Below are 24,293 nucleotides of genomic sequence, written 5' to 3' on the forward strand. Positions count from 1 at the left end.
AAAAAAAAAAAAAAATAGTGCCAACGCCAAATAATCGTACAAATAGAACATTAAAAAATCATTAAGTCGATTTGTTAATGTCCATATTTATTCAATTAAAATCAAATTCAATCAGAATATTGACAGTTTTCTCTGCGTGAAAGCAAGGTTTAGAACCAGTCATTTAATATTTGTGGATGTGCCCAAAATGATCAGCAACTATATGATGTCCTCTGAGCACACAAATAACTCAAATAAGTACTGTTGTGCATTTTACACAACAGTACTTATTTGAGCAGCTGTGTGGTGTAATCCCAAAGCATATTTTCTCCAGGAACCTTTGCCCTGACCTGTCCAGCTGGGACCTATTCTGAGAAACAGAATAGAGTCAGAGAGTTGTATGGATACCTTTGCTAAGTCAAAACTAAACCCTGCTCTAGGTTATACCGAGCAAAGATGTAACTATATCAATATAACAAAACAAACAAAAAAACAAAACAAAACCTATACTTCTTGGAAAGGGCCTCTGGTCTGAGCGGGGTAACAGGCGCACACCCAATTTTAAAATCAAGTGATAATGCTGCTGACCCACCCAGGCGAGTTTTGGGACAGGCACCTTGAATTGAAAAGTAGACCTTCTGACATTATTCAAGGTTAATTTGATAAAAAAACAAATTAGTTGAGTTGCTAGAGTGAAAATGATGTAAAATCTGCCTATCTAAGGCCATTATAAGAAGGTATAGATTTATGTTTATTACAAATCATGGACAGTCCTTGACTGAACTGTTTTCAATCTCAGTGCTTCCAAATATGACTTTTTTTTTGATTATTTACAGTAGATAAAGAAGAGGTCCACCAGAGACTACACTGTAAAGAATCCTCTGTCCAGGCCCTGGTGTGATTCTTCTTAATTTACGCCTTCCTGAAAGACATGGAAAAAGACGTTCACAGAGTTACATGCTAGCAAGTGTGTAACTCAATAACCCAAGACAGATTCATTAAACTTCATAAAGGATAAATAGACCGCAGCTCCACTTACCCTTGCTGCAGGACTGTAAGCATTCTGGTCCTTTGCAGATCTCTATATCACAGTGGAAATATACCTGTAGGAGAACATCCTATTTTTTTAAAAAATCACCAAGGCTAAAAAATACCAGCTGTTCATATAACGTCTATTTTTTGCTTTTAATTTCTCTTACATACCAGGTTTTCAAATGTTTCGGGCTTCACAAATGAGAACAGCTTGACCACAAACCACTTATGAAGAGAGGGATACCTCAGCTCCTTACTGGAGACAACCGGCAACACAACAGTTCTGTGACTATCACCACTGAAAGGACATCTGGATTGGATACAAAGATGAGCTTTGGTTGATCAAAGTACAGGTAAAGATGTATACATGTAACTGAGCATTTGTATGTAAAAACAGTAAAGATATGGCTGTTAATTTCATGTGAATTCACCCTTTAACAAGCAGGTTCCATCTCTGTGGGTCATGTGGGTTTTTTGTTGGCGTCGCCCAGCAGTCATCCAGCAGCAGCACCAAATCTTTGTCCTCATGTTTGAGAACAAACACCTCCACATACACAGGCTGGCCAAGCTCAGTCACTGTTGGACGGTCACGAGAGGAATAGAAAGACCTGTAATCGGAATCTGTAGATAATAGATTAGAAAAAAAAAGAAATCTTACAGGAGGGCTTCATTATGCTTTGCTTCATTAAGTTTGAAACTGGCCGTTCAAAGTAAATGTGATTCATTAATTTTCATGTCATGTATTAACACATTTTTCAACAATAGAATGAAAGAATAACTTTCATGGACAATAAAAGTAATATCAGGAATAAAAGCAAAAAATATGAAACTTGACCTTTGGCAAACCTCATTTCAGCTCTCAGAATTCCTTCGCTCCTCAGTGTTGACGGGGACTTTTCTCCAAGAACCTTGATGCCCAGCTGAGTAATTTGGGCTAGTGCAAAGCTACACCGCACAGTAAGACTTAAACAAAAAAAAGAAAATTGAAATGTTGTGGTGTTTATATAGTTCTCGCTTATATGCCTTTTATATTTTTTTAGTCTTATTTTACTATTTTTAATAGCACAATTCTTCTGTTAATGTACATGTTTTTATTTCACACTTGCTTTGGCAATGTAAATGTCTGTTTGCCATGCCAATACAGCCCAACTGAATTGAATTGAAATCAGTGTCCATTACCTTCAAAAAGCAAGAGAAGTGGAATATTTTAATGTCTTACTGGAAAGGAGTGTCATGAAATATAGAGCCTTTCTGCAGATGTTGTTTCACCTCAATGTTGACCCAGTAGGTTATAATCCCATCTGCTATCTGCAAGACACAACCACACCTGTTATATTTAGTCACAAAAATACCACCTGACCTGTCTAAAGACTGTGGATGGAAGGTAAATGATTTACATTTACCATGGATTGAGTGCCACAATCAGTGAATGGAAAGCTGACAGTGACAGCATCCTTGGATCTTTTTTTTGGCTGACAAGTGTGGCTTTGGCTGGAAGGGATCCAGACTGCATCCAGGTTCAGAGGTGGGACTGTGGCATTCTGAGGGATGGTTATGTTGAACCCATCCTTGTTACAGAAAAAATGTCTTGATGCCAGCGGATAATCATTTTTGTTCACCTCTGTAGAAAACACATTGATAATTAATAATAAACTAAATTCTGAAACGTCGTGATATTTATCTGTACACTTACTAGCTTTAATTTTCCTTTCACAGACGAGAGGTATTGACTTGACAATTTCAACTCTTCCCCTGTCTGCAAGTGCCAAGATGACAACAGTCAGATTTGTTATATATTTCTGTTGGACAAAACGGTAAAAAAAAAAAAAAAAAAAAAAAGATTGAAGACAATTGTATATATCTGCATTCAAAATAAAAAGACAGACAAGCACAAGAGACTTTTCAGCTTACTTGTCTTCTCACAAAACAACCATGGGAACCAACTGTTAAGATGACAAAGGTTTCAGTTTCTCCAAGGAAGTAGTGGCACTGTTTTGCTACAGCAATGGCTTGGTAATATCCGCTGTGTTCATCTGTGTGTAGATTTGGACACAAACAAGAGCCTAGCAAACACTTCAAAGCTATGTGTCATCATCGATAAGATATATTTTTAGTGTCTGACTTACCTTGAACATAAATGGTGAAAGGAAGATCAGCAAATTGCACCTTTGATATGTAAACAGACATGAACCCATCGTGGCAAATTGATGTATTATTATTCATGGTGTTATAGACTGTTGCTTGAAATTGTTTTGAAGCAGCATGGGCTTCACATCTCAAAAAAAGCAGTGATAATGAAAGAAATGTCACCAAAATGAAGTCTCTACTTTTGGCCTTCATCTTTGGATACTGAGACTCTCTGACAGGTGGAGCAGCTGCTTCTCATTTGGCTTAATTGGCACGACACCCATGAGAGTAAAAGCAACTCAGAAACTCACAGTACCTCTGTCACCTCACAACACGAGGGTGCTGTGTTAAAATCAAATGGTTGCTGGGGTCTTTCTGGAGTTTGCATATTCTCCCTGTATCTGTATGGGTTTTTCTCTCACAGTTAAAAGATATGCTGGTGAACCAGAAGCCCTAAACCATCTGTAGCTGTGTGTGTGTGTGTAGTTTGGTAAAAATCCCTGTATTTTAATGTGTCATCAGCTGCGGAACACACAAAGGGCTTATATTTTATCTGCAATTCAAAATGAGAGTATAAAAGTAATTTATATTTGCTAAAACTCATCTCACATACACAGGTTTGTCTCATTCGACACATAAACACACTGCTTCTTGATTTGATCTTTATTTGATGAACTTTACTAAACAGCACTCATTGTCTATTAGATGTACAGGTGTTGAAATACAGTGCAATTATAAAACAAACAAATACAATAAGACATGTATCAAGTTTAAGCTATTTATGTCAATAAGTATCATTGTGAAAGGATGTTGACACTGAAAATATCTTGACAGCTGTTTAAACTCTGTTCTTCGTTACAGTTGGTTGAGCTGGTCCGTGCTCCTGTTGTAAATCGGGTTTTTGTATTCACAGTCTGAGAAGGAAACAAAGGAGAAGTGGGAGAGCAGTTCAGCACACAGCATAATTTCATCCTGGACCCACAGATGAAGTCAGCACTCACTTTCTTTGGCTTTCTTCTTCCCGGGACCTCCTGCAACACAAAACACTTCAGTGAATAATGAAACTGATTTTTTTTCACATTAGGCTATTTATTCTCACACACAGATACGTCATTCTGACAGATGACACAAGACAAACCAAATCCAAATACCTCTGCGATGATTCTCCGCCTGAGTTGACGTGGCTTGTTGCTTGCTGATTTCAGATTGGTTAACTGTGTAATGAAATGAATGAGTGAAATTCCCCACAGCAATGAAATTATGTAACATAATAAAAGATGCTTATATTACCATAATAATGCCGACTGAGACTTGCTTGACGTAATCTGCTGAAGAGTTCTGGGGAGGTGAGAGAAGACTAAGTTACTCCAGAGTCACCAGTAACACAAAGTGCAGCAATTCTAATTGAATATTAAGCACCTGTATGAAATCTGTGTTTAGTTTGCTGATTTTCCATCCTCTCAGGGTGACACTGGTTCAAGCTTGGATAAATGCTTTGGGTGGGCTGAGTCCTGTCCAAATCAGGCAGAACTCCTGGTGGACTGATATGATTTCTGGTGGGGTCACCCTGCTGGTTGGCTGGGTCTTGGTCATCATTTTCTGATATTTAAAAAAGATCAAATTAGAAAGTATTGACACATACATTCTTGATGATTTAGGTGGGATTCAATGACATTAGCTCTTTAACAAGTTGAATCAATAGATGACATGGAAATAAAGGATGAAAGGAAGAAGAAGACGAGCTGTGTGAACGCACCATAAACAAGATTTTCTGCTCCTGTAGGAAAAGAAAACATATTGTGTATAGTGGCACAGGTTTCTTGTAAAAAAAAAAACAACCCACAGCACATTCAAATAAAACAAAACAGAAATTTTTCTTGTTCTCGTTGACTTGTTCATCACATAAACTATATCGTATACAGTTAAGTAAATGTGTGTGTGTGTGTGTGTGTGTGTGTTTGTGTTTACCTCTCTGCTGTTCATGTACTGGCACTCGGGCTGTTTTCTCAGGTGGAGCAGTGACACCTGCAGTGGGACATTATATGAAGCAACTTAAAGGAATAGTTGGAAATTTTGGGAAATATGCTTGTTAGATAAGAACATCGATATCTCGGTAAGAAGGCAAATAACTGTATTTCCCAAAATTAACTATTCTTTCAAAGGAAAGATATGCATTGTTGTTTATTTACTGCTTTGCTATTTATCACTGTCTTTTTGCCTTTGTGCTCTGTTATGTAGGTTTTCATTGTCCTGTGTATGATATATCTTTTTTAAATGACTTTTAACAGTTGCAACTCTTCATAACAAATCAACTTGTATTCAAATTTAAGATGCCTTAATAACGACTGGCCTGGGATAACAGATGAAACTACAAGGCTCAATGGGCTGATAAATAATAAATGAAAAATAAGTCATAAATCACTTTTTAGTCACATGAATGATACAACATCTACATGTCTCCTACAATTAGAAGGGGATGGTTTGACCTTAACATCCTTTGATCCTTTAACACAATTATAATAAATAGTTGTGCAAATGACCACATCAATGAAACCAGTTAACAATAATGTTAACATTAATGTAAAAATAACGGAGTACCGAGCAACATTGGACTGTAGATGGATCTAATGTAAATGGTAAATTGTGAAATGATTGCTTACCCTCAATACCTGCAGGATTGTTCGTATTGTCCTGTGTTCTGTTATTACAGAGCACTGAAATAAAAACAAAAGGTGTTTTTAAATAACCATGCATCAAATGAACTAGCAACACTTTCCGTCTATTAACTGTGTGGTACTCACATATGCCTTTCATGCAGAAGTAGCCTCCGACACTAAGCAGGAAGAAAACAACGCCACCAACACAGATGTAAATCAGTAGCCTCATCTCTTCGTTCAGTGCACCTGCATGACAAGTTGTGGTTTCACAAAGATACATTTCACAGGAAACTCTAGCTCATTCACTTGTCCCCTCTCATGTGTTTGGCCTGTGAGGTTTGTGACTATAGAAAGGAAGAGGCCTCACATCTCTGCTCAGGCTGCTGCTCAGTATTGAGAAAACATTACCTTCAAACTTTCAAACAGAAATCCTCTTACCTGATTCAGTAACCAATACCACTTGCAGACAGTCTTGTCCATGCCTACAGCGATAACACCCCAGGTCAGAGTTTTTAAGGTCATCGATGCAGATGGAGTAGTTGCCCTCTAAGCCCTGGTTTGGAAAGGCTTTCACCCGGCCGTTTCTGGGGTCCAGGAACTTAATACGGCCTTTAGATGTGAGGTGGACCAGGTCCTCCCCAGGAATGTGGGCCCATGACACCCAGTTGAGGCTACTATTTAAAAAGTTGCATGGTAGGAGCACAGAGGAGCCAAGTGGAGCGCTAAGTTTGTGCGTCTTACAAAAATGCTGCTGGATACCAGAATCCGAAATGTACTCCTCAAAGTACTCGTTTATAATCTCACAGTACTCTTCATCTTAACGGGAAGAGAGAAATACAAGAACAAGTTTCAAGTTTAGGTCACTTATGTCATGCTCAAATAAGTACCAACAGTAGGAACTCTTCTTCCTTATTACTGTAGATATTCAAAACCATTGTCTAGACACCTTCAGATTAATCATCACGTTTGATAATAAATGTATTAAATGTAACTGATAACAATTATACAGGCAGAGACAATTATATAAACTAATAATATAATATAAAATATAGCCTAAAAATGATAACCGTGAATTACCTACACTGATTGAAAAAATGTAATTCAATTCAATTCAGTTTTATTTATAAAGCGCCAATTCGTAACATACATTATCTCATTTCCTATAGAGCAGGTCTAGACCGTACTCTTTATAATATTATTTACAGAGACCCAACAAATCCCACCATGAGCAAGCATTTGAGGGAGGCACAAGACACCGAAACACTGTGTCACTTCAACACTTTAACACTGAAACAAAAAAAAGTAATATAACACATTTTAAGCAGCTATAATCTGCCCACAGTTTCTTACAAATAAGCCCAATATTACTAGACTAATAAATAAACAGTGTGTTTTAAAGGGGAAAAAATAATAAATATGACATCTGCATATACAACATAAAACATAGCCTATTTAAATATAATACTAATATCATATTCCACTGTACAGAGTACAAATATCTTGTCTTGTTGTCAACAGATTTGCCAGGCTTTCAGTATGTAAATTAAAATATCCAAGATCAAACATTTAAGGATAACTTTAATTGACTGAATAATGTACAAATAGATCAAACAATTAGTTTAGCGAAAGAGGCATTTTATTCTTTTCTATCTAAATATAAAATAGATAAATAAAAATATTTTATTTCTCTAATTTCAGAAAAGGACTTACCATTTGAAGACACACACATGAAGCAAAGGGCTAAAAGGAAAATCCACCTGTCAGCAGTCATTGTTGGTATCTACAGTGTGAGCAGCAATGTGGTAATGCTGTTTATGAACCCCTCTATGCATCATGGGACTAAACCACAAGACCATCACAGTACATTTAGTTAGACAGTTTGCCATCTTTCAGTTTCACATGAACAACAAATGTTTGACACAACTTTTCGTCTGGTGATCATGTCAAACATTAAATTCAAATTCCAATCAATAATAATTTTTCATTTATGCAATGAACATGTAGATGAATGCCATAAAAAGGTTTGAAATGACTCGTCCAAACCACTTCCTGTTGATGCTTCCAAAAAAAGGGGGCTTGAGATAAAACAGATAAAGACAAATGCCTAGTTTATTCTCTCCTGGGCTAATTAAAGCAAAAGAAACACATTTTTAAACCCAGGTTTTATGTTTACCTAACATAAAATATGGGTTTTGTATGAGTCTGTTGAATATGATGACTTGATTAATAACAATCTCTGTTTAGCAATATACTCCACTCAAGCACAATATCAACTGAAAAGACAAAGGCTTTAAGGCTTTAAATCCAAATTTAAAGTAAATAAAGATATTTTCACCCACTAAATACATTTCAAAAGAAATTCTGATTAAATAGAAATGTTCATGTCACTAACAACCCCATTCCAGTGCTGTAGTATAAAATGGAAAATGTTCATATAATTTCATCTAATTTTTATTTATTAATTTTTTTGATATTGCTATTTTAAATTAGCTCTACTTTGACCACCTGCAACATTAAAATGCTGCTTAATGCAACAGTAATAACAATCCAATAATATAATATTCTGAAATGTCATTATGCATTACACATAATTTTACTTTTGACAAGTACATTTTGTTGATATTACTTCGTACTTTTAAGTGTAACTTGCACGTAGGACTTTTACTTGCTGGATATTTCAGTACTTTTACAGTCTGGTGGTAGTGCAACTTGTACACAAGTTAAAGGTCTCAATGTTTCTTCCACCATTCAAACCTTCACCTCTGCAGTCTTGTATAATGGTAACATGTCTGTGCTAGTGGAAGTACCAGGTCAAAATACTGTTTCCTCTAATTGTGTGGTATGATTACATCTGATATTCGTTTCTGACTTTTTACATTCACCGTGGCACTTCTCATGAGTGACTGTGGGCAAGTTAAGGATGGAATTAATACTCTTGAGGAATATGTTGTAAATCTGTTGAAAACACATGACAAGCTTCACCCAAACTATGGTTCAGTTCAGATAATGATAAAAAAAAAATTAAGGGGGTTTATTGACTGGGAAATTGATTCTTCACAATGGACAGTAAAAAGTTCAAATGTAATAATATTTTAAAAATACAGTATTGTCATATGTTTACAATGTAATTAAAGGGGTACTCTGGCAGTTCAGTATTACACTTGGGGAACTCACAAGAGACAAATTGAAAAAATCATGGTCAAAATTGAAGCAGCAGAGGTCGAGATATGCTGACTTTTATTCTCTATGGGTCAAGCACCAAAACTCTTTGCACAACTGTTTTCACAGGCTGTATAGAGAGCTGAAGCTAGACCAGAACTTCCTGGTTCTGTACCAGAAGTAAGAAAACCTCATTCAAAATCCTGTTGACATTTGTAACTACGCTAATAACTAAAAATATAGCCTCAGAACAGAGCCTTTCTCAACAGCATGTCATGTGGCTCACTTCATGTTTAGATAAGGACGGTAGTTTATATCGATATCTAATATCTTTGATTATTCAATATTTATGTTTTTAGTGGCCCGTTAACGAACACCATTTCCCATAAGCACTGCGCGTTTAGGGTTGGCTAGCTCAGACATGTCTGTATTAACAGCCGGTTTTTAGACAGCAGAGATTACAACTACAAAGTCGAAAAAATGACTTTTTTCAAGCGAGCATATATGGATGAAACCAGTATGATGACGTAAGTGTGCGCGCGACTACACTTACGTCACTTACGTTTTTCACGAGAGCTCTAGTTTTTTGTGTGCTCACAAAAGTAGTCTTTGTTTAACTTCTCATACACACATCAAAAAGTTTTCAATTTCTAATAGAAAGATCTGTAGTGGATGCTAATTTGTCTTGAAACATGGACAGTAAACCCCAGAAACAAGCTCCATTTTTTTCAGAAAGGCCAATGAAAGAAATGCTGAATGATAGATTGCACTGAGTTACAGAAGCTAGTGGAACAGATGCCATCCCTGACGGTATGTCATGGCTTTGGCTCTCCACAGTAACTCTAGTGACGACTATTGAATTTCATGTGTAAAATCGGTGGAGTGTCCCTTTAAAATAATTCCGAATGCAAGAAAACTTGAAATGGGAATGCCATGTTAGTTTGGGTTTCTGAGGATCACCTACACACGTGCGTTGATTCATTTCAATAAAATCATTTAATACTTTCAAACAAAATTTTTTTTTTTACATTTTTTAAGGAATGGCGATGTCTATCTGTCTGTCAATCGGTCGGTCGTCCACTACTGTCCAGACTGAATATCTCACCAACTATTGGATGGACTGGATGAGGCCTGGGCAGTGGGGGGAGCACGTGTCGCCTCCCGAAGGCTGTTTACAGTGAGCTGTACTGAAACTGTGTGCACCACCATGCCTCATCATACTCTAACACCAACTGTCCACAGGCAGCTGCAGGATGGCCGGGAGCTTCTTCAAAGGACACTTCCTCTCCTTATTCGACTACAAAACGGAAAAATACATTGTCGCCAAAAATAAGAAAGTTGGGATTTTGTACAGACTTATTCAGTTATCTATCATCGGTTATATTATAGGGTAAGTTAATTACTGTCGTGGCTTTTATTGCCTCTTTCCATATGTTATAAATTGGTATACGTTACTTAACCCTTAGCAAATAATCGCAATATTAATATAGAAATGTATGTCTGTAAGGAGTTTATGTTGACCCTAATGGCACTGTAGGATATATATTTTGTAAAAATAAATAAACTTAAATGCAGCAACTTACATAAACGTATTGGTTGCTGATATGACTGTATAATATGCCACATCTACATTATTCAGTTTACAGTTTGACCATGATGATGGACTGTACATTTTTAGTCAGGGCCATAGTAGGACAAGTGACAGGGCAGGTTTTTTATACTATCAACTGCCACACAAGGTCTTTCTAATGTTCTGTGTACTCTTGTTTAGCTTGTTCAGTGCCCTGTAGCAAAACCCATAAATAAAAATGCTATGGTAAGACTTGATCTACTAAGTTAATTGTATTTACTATCCACCTTTGTAGAACAGAAGTCACAAAGTGCTTAGTTATAAAAGACAAAAGCAACAGGCTTAAAATACAGTCACTAAGAGTGAAAAAAAATAAAGATAATTACACTAAACAAATGCAAGTCTTAGTAGGGTTTCTATAATAGTGTACATCTTAGTCCTATACCCATAAACACCATAGCAATACTTATAAGGATTCTTATAAATCCATATAAGAATCCTATATGTGATTCCACAAAAATAAAACATAGTTAAGTACAAATTTAAATATATTCTTATTGCTGAATATCACAGATACAATACACAATCTGCATTTCTTTAATGTTTAACAATGTTAAAATGTTTGCTTTCACCCACAGGTGGGTTTTTGTAAGTAAGAAAGGCTACCAGGAGACAGACGAGGCCATCCAGAGTTCTGTCATAACAAAACTGAAGGGAGTCTCAGTGACTAACACCACTGAGTCTGGTCTGCTGGTGTGGGGACCGGAGGACTATGTCATCCCACCACAGGTGAAAACATTCACACCACAACAGCAGTACGCACACTGTCAGTGCATGTTCATGCCTTTCAGTTCTTTCATTTTTAGCAAACAATGTTATTTAGAATAAGTAAGACTGGGTGAAAGACATGTACATAGTAGTGGCTAAATTAAGAAGTTAACAAAACATCCTGGATTTGTTCCTCATGTCTGAATAAAGGATGAAGCAGGATTTAACTGAACTGCAGTAGTAACATGTATCAAAATCAGCAAAATGTGAAGAAGTGCCTGATGTGTCACTGTTCAGGCAGCAGGGATAAGCAGGACCGGTTGAGTTAAAGGAGTAGTTTGACATTTTTCTTTCTCGCCGAGGGTTAGATGAGAAGATTGACACCACTATACAATATATGAAGCTACAGCAGCAGCTATCTTAGCTTAGCATAAAGATTGGAAACAGGCTTACGGTTTGTCAACAGATGGGCTTTAAGCAGTTAGAACAGGTATTTAACCTGAATGAGAAAGCAGGTCAAAAACAGGTAGCAGCTATCAGGCAGGTTTAAATCAAAAAGCAGGTTTCAGGGAGGAATAACTGGAACACTAAATGGCAACTAAAACAATGTAGCAAACAGGTGTTGGGGAAATGGCTGGTACAGTATATATACTGAGAGGGACAGGTCTGCAGGCAGGAGCAGGCTCAGATGCTCATTATCATGGTGTTTTCTCTACATGTAGGGTGAAGCTGTTCTGTTTGTTGTAACCAATTTCTTAGAGACGCCAAACCAGAAGCTGGGACACTGTGCTGAGGTAAGAATATTTTATAGAGTTGATTTAAATGTAAATCATGGGCTGTGAGTTAGACCACTGTGGTAGTATTTCCATGAGGAAACTGTACTCTCCTGTAATAAGAAGTGTCACAATGAATGATATCTTAGATCTAATTTGCTAACGATTAATTTTTTTTAATTTGATAACATAATGGCAGTAGTGATGATCAAGTTGTTAATGCAGTGTGGTACAGAATTTAATAAGTACATTTTGCAAAGTAACAGTGCAGTAGTCGCATTAATAAAGTTGCTTGTCAGGCGTACATCTAATTTTTTATCCACCTAATTTTCAAAAAAATCTAAATCCATTTTAACAATCCATGAAATGCATCACAGATTAAACCCCTGACAGATCATTTTTAAGATCCGGGCCAATTTTAATGATGTAGGTATTCCCTTGTTTTATGATATGGAGAGCTGAACTTTCCCTGAAGTTCTTCAAAGTACTGGAGTTTTCATTTTGAGAAGAACAAAAGACATAAAGTTAACAACCAAGTCCGCAGTTAACAGTAATGAAAAAACAGGTTGGGGACTTCACTCTAACCAATTCAATTTATGAACACAGTGGTCCAGTGCTGAGCCCAAGCCTCGGGGAAAAGGGGTGTACGATGATTTTGGCCACAGTTGGAATTGCAGGTCATGTGACACCCACTGACCCAAATATACTTTTTCTATACTATACCTATATATAATACAATACGATTACCATACACTGACAATTTTTCCCAAATTGCCCTTTGTATTATCAGTATGGTTTTCCTCCTTATAAGAGTTTCTGTTTTCAATGTTCAGTATTACTGACAATGACAAAGTTCTCTCTCATGCTGTTGTTTTTTAGCCATGTTTTACTTATTCTTGCCAGTGTGTCACCAGACTGCACAACATTGAATTTTGAGAAAAAGATGTTATTTTGTTTATCACAAGGATACTAGTGAGTTTTCTGTTGTGAGGATCAGCTAGCTGGAGGGCATGATGTGCTGTTTAGTCACTGTGTTCTTTTTGCGAAAAGCCATTTGGCTCGTTTCGAGCTGTCTGAGACTAACTGTGTCTCATCATCTGGAAACTATTCCAGCCAGCCATGTTTCAAAGATACAGCAATGTATGACTCGTGTTAGGGAAGAGCTGGAAGTGACCAGTGCTGGACTTGAGTTTAATGAAATACATAAATAAACTGAAACTTCTCTTAGATCACCTTATCTTATATTTTGTCATTTCTGTGAACTATAGAGACAAGCAAGGTATCTCTCTCGATAAATGGTTACTTGAGCCAGTCAGCTACAAGTAGCATCACAAGTCAGTGCAATTTTCTAAATGCCAGCAGATAAGACTCATATTTTATATACATTTAACAAAAATCATCTAATCAGTGGCATCTACTCAGTGACATGGAGTCCCAATTCTATACCACACACTTATACTCTAAGTGGGTTTTGAGTATGTGGTAGACGGACAGTCACACATGGCAGTAACCTCCTAAAGTCACTCTGTAATTTAGAAAGTTGTGAATCATCAGTGTATTGAGCACAATGAGCAGAGAAACAGACAGCAAGATGGACTAAGTCTGATCTCCTCTGATCTCCTCTGATTTCTATAGTAAGACAACAAATGGCTTGTATGGTGGCACAGCATCACAGCCATGAGAGCACTGCTCTGCATTTTCTTCACAGTGCTTAGTCATAACAAAAGACTTTTGACTTTTACCAAAGACTGACACCTCCCTCTTCTTTCCATGAGTGTGTGTGTGTGTGTGTGTGTGTGTGTCAATTATACTGTTTAATTTCTCTCAGCTATATCTTTAGCTACAAATTTCCAGAGGGTTGTTGGTATGTAAACTTGGCTGCAACAGCCAAGAAGAATAGCAAGCCCGTACAAGCACTACATAGCCATAAAACACTGCTCTTGTATACATGTTGGCTCTCCTCAATATCAGTGCCACTGCTGCTGAAAGGTTACCACACACTTGAGTGTGGCACTCTCAAGTGTCACTAAAACAGAGTAAAAACTGTGAGACATTAACTCAAATGTATGAGATACTAAATGAAAAGATAATTTCTTAATAACTGTTCATGTATTTTTTAATCTTCTTGGCCAAAATGGGCTAATGGCCTAACCATGAGCTGACTAAAGTCCAGATGTTTTTCATCTGACAGTGTGACTACTGCAATATGTTTTAAGTTCACAATACATCACATATACTTTCTGAATCAAGAATGCTGCTAAAAGATTTTTCATCCAGGATGGTTCATTTGTGACTTGTGAACATTTTTTATGGTTAAATGTTTCTTGAACCTCTGCTCTTTTTTGTGGCATTTGTTCTCAGAACCCCAAAGTGCTGCATGGGCACTGTCGAGATGATGGGGACTGTGAAGAGGGAAAAATTGTAGTGGCCGGAAACGGTAAAACAGAAACATCATTGGTTTTAAATTGCCATTAGTCTGGTTTGTCTTAGTGCCATTCTGAAATATGATTTGGGTCTAAATTCAACAAGATTAAATTGTGTCATGGTATTTTCCAAATAAATGAAAGTGATTGCAACATGTATGATATAAAACTGTAGAATATCAGAAGGATACGAAAAATCATTTCAGTAAAACTTTCCTTGAGAACTTGTTTCTTCTTTTCAAGTATTTGTGCTTGAGCATGATTATGTATAATCCATATCTTTGCAACAGAAATTCAAATGTAGCGTCTTTTCACGTGAAAAGCTGGATGACTTCAGGGTGTCTTATTCTGCTGTTTTTTTTTAAGGAATTATGAGTGGACGATGCTTAAGACAAGATGAAAACTCCACTGGTACCTGTGAAATTTACGGCTGGTGTCCCATTGAAAGAAAATTCAAACCACAGTAAGGAGCGATCCAGTCATGTGAAAACATCAAACATGAAACAAGTGAAGTTACTGATTATTCTTTCTCTGTTCTAATGGATTTGATCACGCTCAAGCATACACACACATTCAGGTTACGTCTGGTAAAACATTGCACATCCAGTGTGGTTTAGAATTTATATATATATCAATAAAACTTGGTTTAACAAAATCCTGAAGGCAAAACCCTGTTGGAAACATGTTCATTTGTACGTGGCAGAAAACAGATAACTTTTCTTTGATCATTTTCTTTGTCATTGTCAGATTCCCATCTGACAATGACAATATTTAACTTGAGGAGCTTAGTTAAGCAGTTATATGGACAATTATGTAACATTACATTAATACAAGAAGTCAGACACCAAGACAAACTTAATTACAAGTCTCATTGTTTTCTTTTACAGAGGGCCTCTACTGACAAACGCTGAAAACTTCACAATCTACATCAAGAATTTCATCCAGTTTCCCAAATTCACATTTTCAAAGTAAGTCCTCTTTGTCTGAGTTCAACACTCACCTTTCCATGTACTGCTTGGTTAACTGGTGCACACTCATATATACTCTATACTATTGTCTGTTTCTTAACACTGAGGTCCAACGTCCTTGAAACAACTGATGACTCCTATTTGAAGAAATGTCGATATGATGAAGAGCTCCACCCCTACTGCCCCATTTTTAGCCTGGGAGACATCACCAGGCAAGCTGGATACAACTTCCAGGACATGGCCACATTTGTTAGTATTATGTATTAAGTATTATGTTGTGTCCGACCCACAGTTTCTTCATCCATGTCATCAAAAAATTCTTTGTTTCCGGTATCATTTACATCATTTATCATTTCTGTCACTGCGGGCGAGGTATACAGATTTCGGATCTGTACTGAGTCATTGGGAGAGAAAAAGCTTGATCGGTGCATCCCTAATGTTTACATGCTAGTTGTCAGGCTTGGCTTATTGTTGGCTTATTTGTCATTATTTAGGCACATTTCCCCCACAATAATTAAAAACATTTGGGCAGAACCCTGGCAAAGAGTAAATGAGGAAATGCTAAGGAAGCACCACAGAAAAGTCATATTAATTAAGACCATTTTCATTTTTAATGTTCCCATATACACATCTCATTATGAGTGAGCATCAATGTTTTGATGTCCTGTAGGTCTGCAGTGTGGAGGTGTGCACCCAGGGGAGCCAGACTAGTCACCATGATTCATTAACAAGGTTTAGAAGCCACATATGATCGAGTCTGTATTCTGTTTCCAGGGTGGCTCCATTGGCATTATGATACACTGGGACTGTGACCTTGACAAAGGCTACTCTAAGTGCCATCCACAGTACCACTTTACTCGGCTGGACATGAGTGTCTCCAACAAGACCATCGCAAAAGGATTTAACTTCAGGTGAGACTCACTACAGACACTGTCTTGTCTATGTTGCTACGTTGCACAGAGGAATATCTTTAATTTTCTTCAACAACGTTATCTTTATTTACAATTAAAAACTTGTGATTTGAAAGGAGAAAATTATCCAAAAGTCTTAATTGTCATAAACTACTTAAAGGTGATTATTTTTTTATATTCTCATGCCTCCATATTTTCCCTTTTGTTCCCAGACACACTCGGTATTTCAAAAATGCTGTTGGTGAGAGCTATCGATCTCTGTTCAAAGTCTATGGTGTCCGATTTAACATCATGGTGCATGGAAAGGTATGGAACATGCGTTTTACAGGGTGAATGCATGAAATACTGTCTACTCTGAAAATCAACACTAAATCATACTCAAATACATTTTTTAATAAAAGAGAGACATAACCTTTAATTCTAAGCTTTTAAGATGATTTTTTATCTTGTATTTCTGCTGTTATTCATAGGCCGGGAAGTTCAGCATCATCCCAACAGCCATCAATGTTGCTTCAGGACTGGCTTTGATGGGCGCTGTAAGTACCATTAATCATTTGTTAAAAATGTTTTTAAAAGAACTGTAACTTTTGCATTTTGCCATTTGTGAGAGTCACACCACTGAGTAAAACTTCATTTAACAGGGAGCTTTCTTCTGTGACATGGTCCTTCTCTACTTGATGAAGAAGGGCGACTCTTATCGTGAGAGGAAGTTTGAAGGATCCAGGTAGGAAAAGCATCACTACTATGTGTCTACTGTATGTGTCTTTGATGTTTTAATTTCAGTGTACACGTATCATTACTATCATGTAGGAAAGTGAACACTGTTTTCTAAATCTGGACAGTGTGGAAGTCAGAGATTTGACTTTTGGTGTTGCAGTTGTGAAGCGTCTCCAAAGAGAATTAATTTGTAAATCTGGTGAAAGTAACACCAATAGCAGTTTTCTGGGGATAAAGCTATATTTTATCCATCTATACAGTATTATTACCAGAGACAAGGCTTACAGCTATAGTTATATATCTAATTTAATTTCTGTTATAATAAATTGAATCATATGTAGTTTAACAAATGTAGAATTTTGACAGATCTTAAGCTGCTCTTGTATATGGTGTACACATGGCTTATCTGCAAAAAAGCATCTGAAAAAAGCAGTGTTTTTACGCACTGCATTTGTCACCACAATCTGTCTCTGTTCCACAGAACTAAACAGAAATCAACATCTGAAGACAACAGTGAGGAAGACAGAAAGGAGGAGGAGAATCTGACGTTTTAGTCTTTTCACTACGTGAGAAGAGTTTGTAGAACATGCCCTTGTTGGTTATAGTATAACAATAAATATAATATTATAAAAATGGCATACTGTGTAGCAGTACTGTATAACTTATGCTGTACTGGTGTGGAGCTCTTGTAAGATGAGGCATCAGCTTCAAAAATGTAATTTTGTTGAATTTGTCAGTTTTAAGATGCTAGCATATTTTGCCTTTGTAACAACTCTATGTTTTGTAACTTCAAAACGATAATTAAAAACAATGATGAACAGATATTCCATTAACTTCATACCAGGTTTAGCCATAAAATGTGCGCGTTTTAGCAAAATAGCGGAAAATATTGTTAAAAATCAGTAAGATATGAAGAATCAAGATAGGACATTTTTAGTTATGTAATTCTGACCCTATGAATTTGACCATTTCTTTTGCACTTTACAACAGTTTCATTACTTGATTTGGTGCCTAGTCATATTTAAACACAAATCTGCATTGAAATCTCATCTTTAAAAAACTGTTTTAACTAAAATTCAAATGCTTTTTAAGGAAATACAGACTTCCTTTATGGTCATTATGACATACTGTGTAAAGGTTGTAATTCTGTTTGCTGATTGGATAACATTATATTTTGTAAGTCACATTTGGTGCCTCACCTTAAAGATGTAACAGGAATGGTGACTGATGCACTGACTATTACATGGTTTATTTTGACAACACTGTGTACTGTAATACTCAACTGCCTCACACAGTGGCTCAGTGTTTACGCCACATATCACTGACGTGCTTCTTCATCTTCTTCTGAGAGGAAGACTCATTCAGGTTTGCAGAAATTCTCATTACATTATCACAGGCCACAGGATGTGCTAGGTATTTTTAGTCACACTATCAGAGTGTGACTAACCAGAACAAAACCAACGCACATACAAGGAGAACATGCAAACTCCACACAGAAAAGTTAACATTTTACATGGAGGGCATAAAGACTTAAATCACGTTGCTTTTCTTAGGAATTACTTTGTTTCCTGCTTGATTTGCAATGACTGATAATAACTATGAATGGAATATACCTCATACATGAATTACACATTAAGTGCCAGTTTTCCTCCAACATGTTTGTTTCTTCTGAGTAGCACATCATTTATGTGATTTTGTTCAGTTTACTAACTAAACTTTTGTTCAAGAAAGCTCTGCTTGTAACCTAAATGTCATGGCTTAGGGTTTTTGTTCTGTTATTTCCTGTTTTATTTGGTAATATTCTCCCGCCCTCTTGTGTCTGGTAGTTTTGCTTCCTGTCTTTGATTGCTTTGATTATTTTCACCTGTGTCTATTAGTTGCACCTGTGTCTCATTTTCTCCCTTCACTGAGTGTATTTAAGTCTGTGTCCTTCCTTTGCTCAGTGTCAGGTTGGCATTGTATCTATGTCAGTGTCTTGGCTTCTGTCGTGCATGTTTGTTTTTTTGGGGGGGGACAGTCTGTGTGTTATTTCTCAACTTGATCCCCTTTGTGGACTGTTTCCCTGGTTTCTTCAATCACTACCTGCCTGAAATCAGCATAAGCCTCATTAAATTATTTAAACTGCACCAATTCAGTGTGTCTGCTATTGGGTTCAGCTCCCGCTCTCCTGGTTCCCCGGCTTGACCCCACATAACACTAAGTAAATGTTCAAATAAATTTTTTTAATAAGACAATGTATGTAGTATGACTTGTTTGTTATAATAATAGTAAACCACAAGAACGGTTTTAGTATTGCAGTAGAAAAATTGTAGCACCTGAAGCTGTAACAAAGCATTCGTAACACAGGACATAATGTAAAACACACTCTAACACTATGAAGCCCCAGGCTGTCTACACATGGTCAGTGACAGAATACCTGTGTGACAGCTTGTTTATTGGCTTTTCTTCAGCATGACTAACAGTTCTTGTTTATAAATTGTATAAATGATACAGTATGATGATGTAGTGATGTTGAGCATGAACTCTTAACACCAGCGCCGAGTGCAGCTCAGAGTGTTTTATTACGTATTTGGCACATCAGTGGGTTCCCAGCAAAGAGGAAGCATTCAGTTTAATGAGACACTGAAGCAAATTATTTAATCCAGAGTTTTATTTCTCAAAGTAATCCAGACCCTGAATTACCCAAGAAATGAACTATGAAAACAAGTAAAATGTGTTATTTGTTAAATATTAAAAGGGAACAAGAATGTAACCAAGTAAACATTGATCTGGTATCTCATCGGCACTGTTACCTTCCTTAATGTATTTTTCAAACCTACCCAGCTTTAGTGCGACTAGACCAGTAAGATTGAAATGGTAGGAAAGATACGTTATCGCTGGCTGTACTGTAACAGCAACTAGGAGCATTGCTCTGCAGCTCACGTTTAACATGATTTGATAACTTTTGGTGTGACATGGTAATGTAGGTTGGTTAGTTGGTCACCCCAATACAGTAGAGGTGAATGAAATTTGTTTGTGTGTCCATAGACCTTACTGCAGTTTTTACTGGAATAACTTTCTAAGAAATTATTATTATATAAAAACAGTTGACAGTGTTTTCTGTGGATTATCCAGAGTTAACAAGTACATTGTTTCTGGAAGGGTTTAAAAAAATGTGTATTTCCAATGCAGTCTTTTCAAATTACTCATAGTTGCTGCTGACTGGTGAGTGCAGATCACTCTCACAGCAATTTTGACATAAAAGCAGAGATAAAACCAAAGGCAGCTTAGAGGGCAGTAAAAACACAATCTAAGACTCTACAGCATGTTTTGTAATGTAAAATATTTGTGATTTATTGTAAATGATCTAAAACATGCAAACAATATATTCATTGACAAACTACATCTTACAGTCTCCACATGGATGTTCCTATTTCTTCATAAATACATAGCACGTGTTTCCCTTATTTGTTGCTCAAGGCAGGTTGAATTGAGAAAAGAGAGATCCTCATGCACACACTGTCTTGCACTTCCCCATTGTTGCCTACAGATGTCACTAAAGAACAACTTCATGCTGTAGTCAGAAACATTTCACAGCTAGGAGAGGCTGGACAGGCTAGCATATCTGAATGTGTTATTAAAGTGTGTGTACAGTGTTAAGTGTTTAGATGATAAGAGTATGATGTAATTTGCCCCTATCTGACCCTTACTGAATGCACAAAATATTAGCTTTATTTCTTGAGGAAATACACTGATGAAGTGAATCACTTATTGGTTTCTCTTATTAAACCTACAGAATCAGAGCTTTAAACGAGAGGAGGATTGATAAAACTCATCTTCCCTACGCAGTATGTATCAACTGCATTCCTAAGTGATTACATGTAATTAATTGCCAGTAGTGGCAGTTGGTTGAGGACTTTATCCATGATCAGTGTCTGAACTGAATAGAACATTTTCACGTTCCGTGAATTTAGCTTTATATCATGGTCATAAAGTTATTATTAACGTCAACCCACTGTATCAAAGGGGCAATGTTTCCAGTTCCTTCTCAGGCTGTCTAAACTGACCAGGCTGAGTGAGGTCCAGTTTCTCAAAAAGTCCTCAGAAATGATACCAAACTCTGCCGCTGTAATTTGGTAGCTGTATGAATATAATGTAGGGCAGCAGGCCGAGAAAGCCGAGACAAACTAACAAAACAATTAAGTATTGTTGTCCTGTTGTGGGAGGGATACAGGAGAGGGTTGAAAGCAACCTTAGCTGATCTTCCTGCAACACAACACCTGGTTCATCAGTATCAAGTATAAAGCAGACTAAATCCCTTTGTTTGCTGAGGTTTCGTCTTTTCTGCGGGACAATAGAACCAAAAGGAAAGTACATTTACTGGAATATCGTTTACAACGAAGTGCATGACTCAGTTCTAGTTTGGTATGTGATGTGTGTGCCAGTATAAAAGTGCCAGAGCGGGAGGTTTGTCCACATATCATCTGACAACATGAAGGTCCTGCTTCTCACGCTGCTGCTCCTGCTGCTGTGTAGCACTCAAGGTGAGGGAACTTTGGTTTATGCTAGATTTGTGCATTATTTTTACTAAAGAAAAGGTCAAAAATGAGGTAAAAAATACTTTTATAAGAACATTTAACTATTATGGGACCATTTGATTTGATCATTTGATCATTGCATTACGCCTGAAAATGTCTCCTGATAATGAAAAGCTATCCAGTATTCCCACTAATTTCAGACTAAATGTTGATGTTACCTTTATAACTTCATAACATTGTAGCAAGTGAAAACCCAGAGTCAGTTTTGATGGATTTTGTCTTCTCATCAGTGCTCACACTCAGATGCTACACCTGTGAAGGCGAGAACGACGACGTCTGTAAGACTGAGACAGACTGTCCGGCATCAGCTCAGTACTGCAAGACCTATGAGAAACGTACGTAGGACTCGTTCTGCTGCATTCACTTTGCTTTCTCTTATGTCCATGTTTTAATATGTGTGTTTATATTTTTGGGAAATGCCATATTACATGTTGAAATGTTCAGTCATTTCATATTGTTGTATTTGTTTTTCAACAGTTGATGAATTTTCTCGAACTTGTGAGGATTTCTGTGCTGAGGACTTTTTCACAACCTGCTGCCAAGATGACCTTTGCTAGACCCAGGCATCACTCAGCATTCACTTTCGCTTTCTGATTAATCAAAATAGTATGAAAAAAATGAATTACTTAAATCTGAACATAATGGAAGATGATTTGTTAGTTTAGTTTATAAGATCTGAATGTGACTACCCTGTCTTTGATTTGTCTTGCTTTTATTTGGAATTTCAATTAAATCTAGAAATGTCTCATTCATCATCTCAGCCTTCTGCACAAACTGCACAACACACTGGTATTCACAGCCATGATTTTTTTAATGAACTAGAGCAGGAAGCAGGACAACCACACATACACACAGTTAATCCCTTCCTGATGTCACTTAGTGGGTCACAGCAACAGCCTATTGCAATGTGGGTCGCTGTCTGTCTCTGCTGCAATGCAAAGTTGGACTCCAACTGTTTCATCTGTTTCCAAATCCTTAAATAAAAAAAAATATTTTAATTGATCTCATCATTTGTTTCAGCTGACGCTTGTTACAGGAGAGGCAGGAAAAAATGATCTTGTCTGAAGATTTTAATAGCTCACTCAGTTTTACACAGCCAACATGCCCATATGGGCCTCATGTTATTGAATCCACATGTCCTGATTTCATGGGTTTCTTTTGGGTGAGGTGAAACTTAGCAAAATGTTCCCTCCTGTGGAGTTTTTGACCCCTAGTGGCACTATGGAGCAATGTTCTGATGAGCAAGTCCCTGTTTTGTTTGCATATTATTCTCTACCAGCACACACGAGATACTAATGTATGTATACACAGGCGACACAAAAAACAATCCTGCCCATGGTGTCATTCTATTTCACTGATCAACAGTAGTTGACAATAATGTGCAGAGAAACGTAGCAATGTGCTACAACAAAAGAAAGCAAAAAAGAAGACTGCTAGCTGATGTAAACATGGATGTAAACAATGCAGGTTTTAAAATATTTAAAAAAATCTGCTCTGCAAATGTTTTATGAAGAAGAAAATGCAACACATTCATTGGCATCAACACTATACAAATTGCATTTTAGTGAAGGCCCTGCATTAATTAGTGTCTTTTTGTCCATTTATGTTTGCTAATGAGAACAAAAGGGAAAATGCATATTTAACCCATATGTAAACAAACCAATATCCCACCTGGGTCCATAAAGGCTCAGATCTTTCATTTATCACCCCCCTTTGAGCCAGTGAGCCAGGCAAATTGTTTCTTTTTAATGTAGACAACAAAACACACAGAAATGTGGCTGAACCTGTGGCTGGCGTGTGAATCTTGCCTCGCAGCATTCATTCAGTCTACCCTGTTTTCAGAGAACAAGTGGCCATGTCACACCCTGTTACTGTCAGGCAACAAAAGGCTGCCAGGCTACAGTACTGGCATCCTGGACCTCTGCCCAGAATCAAAACACTGTAGAACACGTTTCATTCAGAGGCTAATGGCTAGACATGGAGCTAAAAATAGAGGAAGTATCTTGAAATATGCTGAGTAATTGGACCATTTTAAAGAGACTCTTAAACCAAGCAAAGTGGGCTGAAGTCAGTGGTAAAGTAATTATTTGGTTCATCTATTAATTTATAATATTTCTGTATGGGACTCATGTTCCATTTAAAACCGTAAATGTGCTTCCTGTTGCTCAAATACCACAAAGGCATTCACACCAGGTCACAAACACAAATATATAACATTAGAATACAACAATGACTAAGTTGAACGAGGTGGATGGATTCAAAATACTCACAGATCATTCCACTTATTGCAAACGATACGTCACGTCAGCATGAAAATATAGGTCACAAGTGTTAATCTCTCCAGCTGTTTCTTCTTTACATTAGAGCAGCTCGTACATCAGAGGTGGATGATTGGTGGATTAACAGACCACAACCTTTACACTTAATGTGTTAACGGTTAATACACACATATTATATATGGGACTTGTCCAAAAGATACATAGATTGACCCAATGACTACTAGCAAAATGTCTTCAGATGAAAAATAAAATCACTGCACCCAAAACATTTTTATTTTTTGCATCACTTTTGGGTTACTCCTCCCAAACCAAAAATGCAACAACTTTCCATCATTTAGAAGAATCATTGTGCT

General features: G+C 37.0%; 4 protein-coding genes across 5 annotated transcripts; 2 read left to right on the plus strand and 2 right to left on the minus strand.

Annotated features, from left to right (window-relative positions):
* Window positions 1–804: 804 nt before the first annotated feature.
* Window positions 805–3,417, minus strand: LOC122878455 (zona pellucida sperm-binding protein 4-like). 2 transcript variants are annotated; one of them, XM_044201252.1, is made up of 10 exons: window positions 3,138–3,417; window positions 2,923–3,044; window positions 2,705–2,767; window positions 2,415–2,579; window positions 2,231–2,319; window positions 1,847–1,974; window positions 1,443–1,632; window positions 1,183–1,321; window positions 1,019–1,082; window positions 805–901 (listed from the first exon to the last, which is right to left on the minus strand). In XM_044201252.1, the coding sequence occupies exons 1-10, from the start codon at window positions 3,349–3,351 to the stop codon at window positions 810–812; spliced, it is 1,266 nt and encodes a 421-aa protein (XP_044057187.1). In that variant the 5' UTR covers window positions 3,352–3,417; the 3' UTR covers window positions 805–809. The 2 variants fall into 2 exon arrangements, with proteins under 2 accessions (XP_044057187.1, XP_044057186.1); XM_044201251.1 differs by having other exon boundaries at window positions 2,415–2,632; window positions 2,705–2,810; window positions 3,138–3,416.
* A 369-nt stretch (window positions 3,418–3,786) lies between these two features.
* On the minus strand, window positions 3,787–7,585 carry LOC122878456. Its single transcript, XM_044201253.1, has 11 exons — window positions 7,506–7,585; window positions 6,234–6,611; window positions 5,940–6,041; window positions 5,799–5,852; window positions 5,107–5,163; window positions 4,895–4,915; window positions 4,558–4,737; window positions 4,429–4,476; window positions 4,290–4,352; window positions 4,140–4,169; window positions 3,787–4,052 (listed from the first exon to the last, which is right to left on the minus strand). Exons 1-11 carry the CDS (start codon window positions 7,564–7,566, stop codon window positions 3,994–3,996), a joined length of 1,053 nt encoding a protein of 350 aa, XP_044057188.1. The 5' UTR covers window positions 7,567–7,585; the 3' UTR covers window positions 3,787–3,993.
* A 2,355-nt stretch (window positions 7,586–9,940) lies between these two features.
* LOC122878457 (P2X purinoceptor 5-like) lies at window positions 9,941–17,906 on the plus strand. The gene is made up of 12 exons (XM_044201254.1): window positions 9,941–10,344; window positions 11,163–11,313; window positions 12,015–12,086; window positions 14,427–14,502; window positions 14,855–14,951; window positions 15,376–15,456; window positions 15,564–15,705; window positions 16,231–16,367; window positions 16,580–16,673; window positions 16,838–16,903; window positions 17,009–17,091; window positions 17,566–17,906. Exons 1-12 carry the CDS (start codon window positions 10,208–10,210, stop codon window positions 17,636–17,638), a joined length of 1,209 nt encoding a protein of 402 aa, XP_044057189.1. The 5' UTR covers window positions 9,941–10,207; the 3' UTR covers window positions 17,639–17,906.
* Window positions 17,907–21,448: 3,542 nt separating this feature from the next.
* ly6d (lymphocyte antigen 6 family member D) lies at window positions 21,449–22,659 on the plus strand. The gene is made up of 3 exons (XM_044203312.1): window positions 21,449–21,607; window positions 21,892–21,996; window positions 22,139–22,659. Exons 1-3 carry the CDS (start codon window positions 21,556–21,558, stop codon window positions 22,216–22,218), a joined length of 237 nt encoding a protein of 78 aa, XP_044059247.1. The 5' UTR covers window positions 21,449–21,555; the 3' UTR covers window positions 22,219–22,659.
* Window positions 22,660–24,293: the final 1,634 nt, after the last annotated feature.

The sequence above is a fragment of the Siniperca chuatsi genome, linkage group LG7, assembly GCF_020085105.1.
Source record: "Siniperca chuatsi isolate FFG_IHB_CAS linkage group LG7, ASM2008510v1, whole genome shotgun sequence".
In the NCBI taxonomy this organism is placed as follows: Eukaryota; Metazoa; Chordata; class Actinopteri; order Centrarchiformes; family Sinipercidae; genus Siniperca; species Siniperca chuatsi.